This window comes from Triticum aestivum, chromosome 7B, assembly GCF_018294505.1.
Source record: "Triticum aestivum cultivar Chinese Spring chromosome 7B, IWGSC CS RefSeq v2.1, whole genome shotgun sequence".
Lineage (NCBI taxonomy): Eukaryota > Viridiplantae > Streptophyta > Magnoliopsida > Poales > Poaceae > Triticum > Triticum aestivum.
In genome coordinates this window covers 686,245,958-686,252,308 of record NC_057813.1, presented here as the reverse complement: position 1 = coordinate 686,252,308, position 6,351 = coordinate 686,245,958, and the positions used below count along the sequence as shown (strand labels likewise).

General features: G+C 44.3%; 1 protein-coding gene and 1 non-coding gene across 2 annotated transcripts; both read left to right on the top strand.

Annotated features, from left to right (window-relative positions):
* Nucleotides 1-286: 286 nt before the first annotated feature.
* Nucleotides 287-359, top strand: TRNAE-CUC (transfer RNA glutamic acid (anticodon CUC)). Its single transcript has one exon. It is a non-coding gene; the product is annotated as a tRNA-Glu (tRNA).
* A 4,256-nt stretch (nucleotides 360-4,615) lies between these two features.
* Nucleotides 4,616-6,072, top strand: LOC123162505 (aspartyl protease family protein 2-like). Its single transcript, XM_044580288.1, has one exon. The coding sequence runs from the start codon at nucleotides 4,692-4,694 to the stop codon at nucleotides 5,997-5,999; it is 1,308 nt and encodes a 435-aa protein (XP_044436223.1). The 5' UTR covers nucleotides 4,616-4,691; the 3' UTR covers nucleotides 6,000-6,072.
* The last annotated feature ends 279 nt before the right edge of the window (nucleotides 6,073-6,351 follow it).

Sequence of the window (6,351 nt, the reverse complement as noted above, 5' to 3'; positions counted from 1 at the left end):
TTTGGATTCTCAGGATCCCCTTTGTCTGAATCTGGAACAGTCCATGTGTCCGCATGCATGGCGGAATTCAAATATGTAATGGATCGAATGGAGCAAATGCAGTTTGTTCTGGTTTTGTAGACCATTTCCAGCCATGTCTGAATCAAACAAAGGTGCGGCCCAGCTCGTGCCCAGTCCTATCATTCGTGCTGTTTTGTGATGTCAAGAATATCGTTTGACCTCTGCTAGTGCTAGTTTTGTGTGGTCCGCATGAACAGATAGGATCCAGTATTCGCACCGTCAACATTCCGTCGTAGTCTAGGTGGTTAGGATACTCGGCTCTCACCCGAGAGACCCGGGTTCAAGTCCCGGCGACGGAAATTTTTTACTTATTATTTTGTTAATTTTGACCGACCTACATTTCTGAATCTGATTCAGTTTCAATTGGTTTTGACCACCCAGGATCAAGATGTAATGAATCTTTGATCCTTGACACAGACGCAATTCCATTATTATGGATCTGTGGCAAAGCCGATCAGCAAGCGGCAAGGCCTTCACAAGATCAGCAAACTCAACTGAAACTGCACTATATTTAGACATGTAGGTAGGTCCAAATTAACAATGTTGAGCTTGCTGATCGAATTCATAAAGATCTTCACCGGATTGACATTCCGTCGCTCGGGACATCTTACAACAACAATGCCTTCCAGTTTTAAATAAGTTGGGGTAGACTAAAACTGAAATTAATAAGATCTCGAAACTAAGTCATGATTTTGGCACGTGGATAGCTAACTTTCAAGCACCCCTGTCCATGGCTGGTTATTTAGTAATATTTCAGTTTTTTAGATCCCTCTTGACGGATTTCTCCCCTTGTCAAATTTGGTCTACCTGACTTTCCTTACATTATCAGTATGCTTTAACTATCTGCTATGTATTGACGCTTCTTGAGGCATGTGTTGTATATGCCAAACCATCTTAGATGATGATGGACAAACTTTCCTTCAATCAGTGCTACCCCAAGTCTATAACGTATATCATCATCCGGACTCGGTCTTTCCTTGTGTTGACACATGTCCATCTTAACACGTGTATCTGTGCTACACCTAACTGTTGAACATGTCGTCTTTTAGTTGATCAACATTCAAGGCCATACAACATCACAAGTCAAATCATCATCCAATAGAACCTGCCTTTTAAACTTTTGTGGCACTCTCCTATCACAGAGAACGCTAGAAGAAGTTTGGCGCCACTTCATCCAGCCAGTTTTGGTTTGATGACTCACTTCTTCATCGATATCACCATCCTTCTGCAGATTAACCCCTAAATATCAAAAAGTGTCCTTCCGAGGTATCACTTGCTCATGAAGGCTAACCTCCTCCTCCTCGTGCCCAGTAGTACTGAAACTTATATTTAGTTTGTTTCTAGGGAAGGTTATACTTAGTTGTGTGTGTGTGACCAAACTTTCTGCATCTACACAAAAAACTTGCTTCTTTTTTAGCAGAACACAAAAACTTGCTGGACAGGCGAACCGTCTATCTAGAAGGTTGGGCTAGTACAACACCGGTGTATGCTGGACCGGGCTTGGCGAGGGCATGACTGTCTCGCTTGTAGAGGCACCGGCCACCCTCGCATCAAGCAGCGCCCAGAATGGGCTGGTTGTTTTTTCATAGTTTTGCTTTATTTTTACCTTTGCTTATAATTCTAAATATATCTATTACAGTTTACAAACATAATTGGAAAATGTTAATCTTGCATTTAAAAATGTTAACATGTACAGAAAAATATTTCTAATGTATACAAAAAATGTACAATGTCCGTCAAAAAAAGTAGACATCAAAACACACACACACACATATATATATGAGAAAAATGTTAATCATGTATTTAAAAAATTAGATGTGCATAAAAATATATTTCAAGTGAATACAAAAGGTACAATGTGTATAAAAAAAAGTAGACATCAAAACACATATATGAGCGTGTTGCCTGTAATATGTCTTTTGTCACAACTACTTTAGGTTGTGGCCGAGAGCAGTGAATCATCCTTGATGTGAACTTTTGCCTTGGCTTTTTCAATACAAATTTGGGGAGGTGGGCCCTTTGACAAAAAATATATAGATATGAGAAAAAATACCGTGTGCGTGATTTTCATAAAGGTGGAGGGCGTTTTCATAAAAAAAAGCCGGCCTGAGCGGTGTGGCAAGACACGGCCAGCGTGGCACCATCTGTCAGCTTGTGATTGGCTCTAGACTAAACCTTCACATATATTGCAAGTCTAGGGATGAGGTGATCACCTTTTGCAAGTTTGTGGACTAACCCATTACATTCATTGCAAGTTTGTGAGTCTGTAGTGCTCTTGCCTAATTATTCTTCTTCGGTGTTCATGATGGAGCCGGCGCCTGCATAACGGTCAATGTTCGATGTTCATTGCCTCTCCAGTGAATCCTCTGGCCAAAGGGCGGCCTAATAAAGCCTTGGCATCTTGCCAGCACCCTTTCTTCATCCTGGTCGATGCGGCAAAAGGGAGGCAGTGTAGATATAGTGTGATAGTCACTTCAGTTTTCTCTTGCTGGCATGCGTAGCTGTTGGAGAACTGGCTGGAGATGCACTTGCGGTGGTCCTGTTGTCCCAAGTGGCGTCATCCCCAGCATTGGCATGGTTGGATCTGAACCGGAGATGCAATTTGGACCCAATTATGTTTTCTATTCTCATATTGGGGTCCCCATTCAAAATGTGAGAGACTGAGTTGTAATTTTCTTTTTCCACGTCCTTGTTTGAGCTTTGTAATGCGAATACTTTCATAGTCTATGAAAGCTTTTGGGGCCTTTATGGCTCTATCTGTTTCAGAAATGATACCCCCTCCTTTCCGATTTATAGGACTCATCTCAAAATATTTGTTTTTCCATTTTATAAGTCTCAATTCTACTTTTCACCATCATATGGTCAGATTTCAAGATGCATTAAATCACTGCATGCAAGGATTAAGAAAAAACTAACCAATGCATGTACTCCCTCCGTCTCAGTTTACAAGTCCTATGCGTATACCTAGGTTGCCAATTTTATCATCCTAATATAAACTATATAACAAAAAGTTTATATCTTTGGAAAATAGAACATCTGAAGTTTATGTTGGTATATTTTTTGTAATATATGACTTGTATTAGGTTGGTCAAATTGACGACCTAGGGGTACGTGCACGCCCTGTAAACTGAGAGAGAGGTAGTAGAAGTTTTTGGTTATGTAATGGTCATGCATACATGCATTCTAATTAATGCATCGGTAAACATAACTTTTTAAGAAAAAATATTCTAGTAATTAAGTATTTTTACAAATTATGAAATTTATTCCACCACTCATCATCTACCTTGGTCGGAGAGATTTATAAATTGAGCCTATAAGGCTAGTCATAGTGGGTAGTAGCTTAGACTAGTAACATATGCATGTTACTAGTTTAAGTTACCACAATCATAGTGGGTAGTAACACAAGTGTAGTGTCATGCAAGCCTTCATTTATTATATTGCAGACTCATTTTGCATTGAGGTGTGTTATGTTACGTAAGATATTATATTATCACAAACACTTCTCTTCTCATTAACTCCATGCCACATAAGCATAACCTAAGTTACTCCCACTATGGTTAGCCTAAACTGGAAAGGAGGTAGTATAAAGTAATTCATAGTACATGAAAGTGTGCAAAGGCCAAAGGATATGCAAATATCCACAAGATATCTTTGATTCTTAATAAATGTAGAAATATCCTCTTCTACTCCCTCCGTTCCTAAATAATTGTCTTTCTAGAGATTTCAACAAGTGACTACATACGGAGCAAAATGAATGAATCTACACTCTAAAACATGTCTACATACATCCGTATATTGTAGTCCATTTGAGATGGCTAGAAAGACAATTATTTGGGAACGGAGGGAGTACATGGTGGTGTGGAAGGGATATGCAAATCTCAACAAAGTACTACCTCTCTCTCAGTTTACAGGGCGTGCACGTACCCCTAGGTCGTCAATTTGACCAACCTAATACAAGTCATATATTACAAAAAATATACCAACATAAACTTCAGATGTTCTATTTTCCAAAGATATTTTTTTGTTATATAATTTATATTAGGATGATAAAATTGGCAACCTAGGTATACGCATAGGACTTGTAAACTGAGACGGAGGGAGTATTTTGGATTCATATTAAATGCAACCAAACCCTCATTTACTAGGAGTATATGCAAATCCCAACTAGAGATTTTCGATTCATAGTAAATGCAGCCAAACCCTCATCTACATGGAAGTGCGAGGGATACACAAATCCCAACAGAGGATTTTTGGTTCATAGTAAATGCAGCTAAACCCTTCTCTACATGGAAGTGCGAGGGATACGCAAATAACAACAGATGATTTTTGGTTCATAATAAATGTAGCCGAACCCTCCTCTACATGGAAGTGTGCAAGGGATATGCAAATTTCAACAGAGGATTTTGGTACATAATAAATGCAGCCAAAACCTCCTCTACATAGAAGTATGCAAGGGATACGCAAATCTCAACGGAGATTTTTGGTTCATAATAAATGGTACCAAACCCTCCTCCAATAGTTCAATTCACCATCTACAAAAGGGTACATACTCTTACTCATTGTTGCATGCACAGACCAACACAAGTTAATTAGCCAGTCGATGTGTTTGCATTTCTACAACATATACATCCATGGAGCTCACCGCTCACACTCTCCTCCTCCCTCTGGTACTTGCGGCGCTCCTGCACACCACCACCGCCACTGTTGACGATGCCACACCAGGCCTCAACGGCGGCCTTAGCCTGCGCATGGTTCCCAGCCCTGGCTGGAACAGTACCATCCATGTCGACGACGACGGCTTCCTTCACCTGAAGGAGCCAGTTGGGCACGACACCACCGCGCTTCGACCGCATGTACGCTTTCTCCCAGGGAAGTACAACGTTGTCACCACTGTTGGGACAGGCCATGGCCGCCGCACGTACACCCTCGCGATGGAGATGACCAGCAGCCTGACGTGGATGCAGTGCGCGCCGATCCAACACCCGTTTCAGCAGGTGCCGCCGCCCTTCCACCCGCGGACATCGCCGTCATTCCGCCACCTCGCACCCACAAACCGCCTTTGTTCGCCCCCGGGGCACGACGTGTGCAAGTTCCACGTCACCCCCATCCACCCCGGTGGCGCACATGCAAGCGGCGCGCTCGGTGACGAGACCCTATCCTTCACGGGATCTGCGCCGGCGGTCTTTCCCACCGTCATCATTGGCTGCGCGCACAGCAGCACGGGTTTCATCAGCCACGGAGTGCTCGCCGGCGTCCTCGGCCTGGGCAAGACGTATCCGTCGCTCGTCCCGGTGTTACTCCAACGGCACGGCTTACATCGCTTCTCCTACTGCCTCTTCGTGCCCGGGTCGGCGAACCGGCACGGCTTCCTCCGGTTCGGCAACGACATCCCGGTGGACACGAGGCGCATGAAGAGCACCAGGATCGTCTACCCCGAGCATAGCTCCTACTTTGTCAGCCTCAGCGGCATCAGCGTCGCCGGGACGCAGCTGGGCGGCAACCTGGCGGAGGTGTTCAGGCGTCGACAGACCGCCGATGGCAAGTGGCACAGCGGGACCGTGATCGACGTCGGGACGTCTCGGAGTGTGATGATCGAAGCTGCATACAGTGTCCTGGAGCAGACCCTGGCGGAGCACGGCAGGAGGCTCGGTTTGCCGGTGCGCCGCACCAGCTCCGGCCTCTGCTTCCGCGCGATGCACTCCCACTTCTCGCAGTTGCCCACGGTGACACTGCACTTTGAGCAGGACCTCGTGCTCACACCGAATCGGTTGTTTGTAGTGCATGAGCAAGACATTTGCCTCGCCGTGTCACCGAGCCCGGACATCACCATCATCGGGGCAATGCAGCAAGTGCGCACGCGCTTCGTGTACGACCTCGCCGCCAGCAGGGTCTACTTCGGCCCCGAGAACTGCAATGACGACACCGGCGAGCATGATTGATATCCTGTTTTTTAGCGAACAATCCGAGTTGACGTAGTCAACTGTCTGTTTTTTAAATAAAAGGAAAAATAAACAATAATGAGAGTGCACAAACAAACAAAATAGATCAAATATGTACAAACGAAATAATGTCTTTGCAAGTAGGCTGAAGTTCATTTTAAACAGCTAGCTCCGCTGCCCTGCGGAGACCCCGTGAGCCAATCGGATGGCGCCAACGCATAGAGTGTACCGGCTGAAACTCATTTATCTTGTTACTCCGATGTTGATATGTCATCACTCGCCCCACCACCACATCCGGTGGTTCATATTTCTTTCAACATAAATGCTTTTTAAAAACTAATTTTGGCAGAAA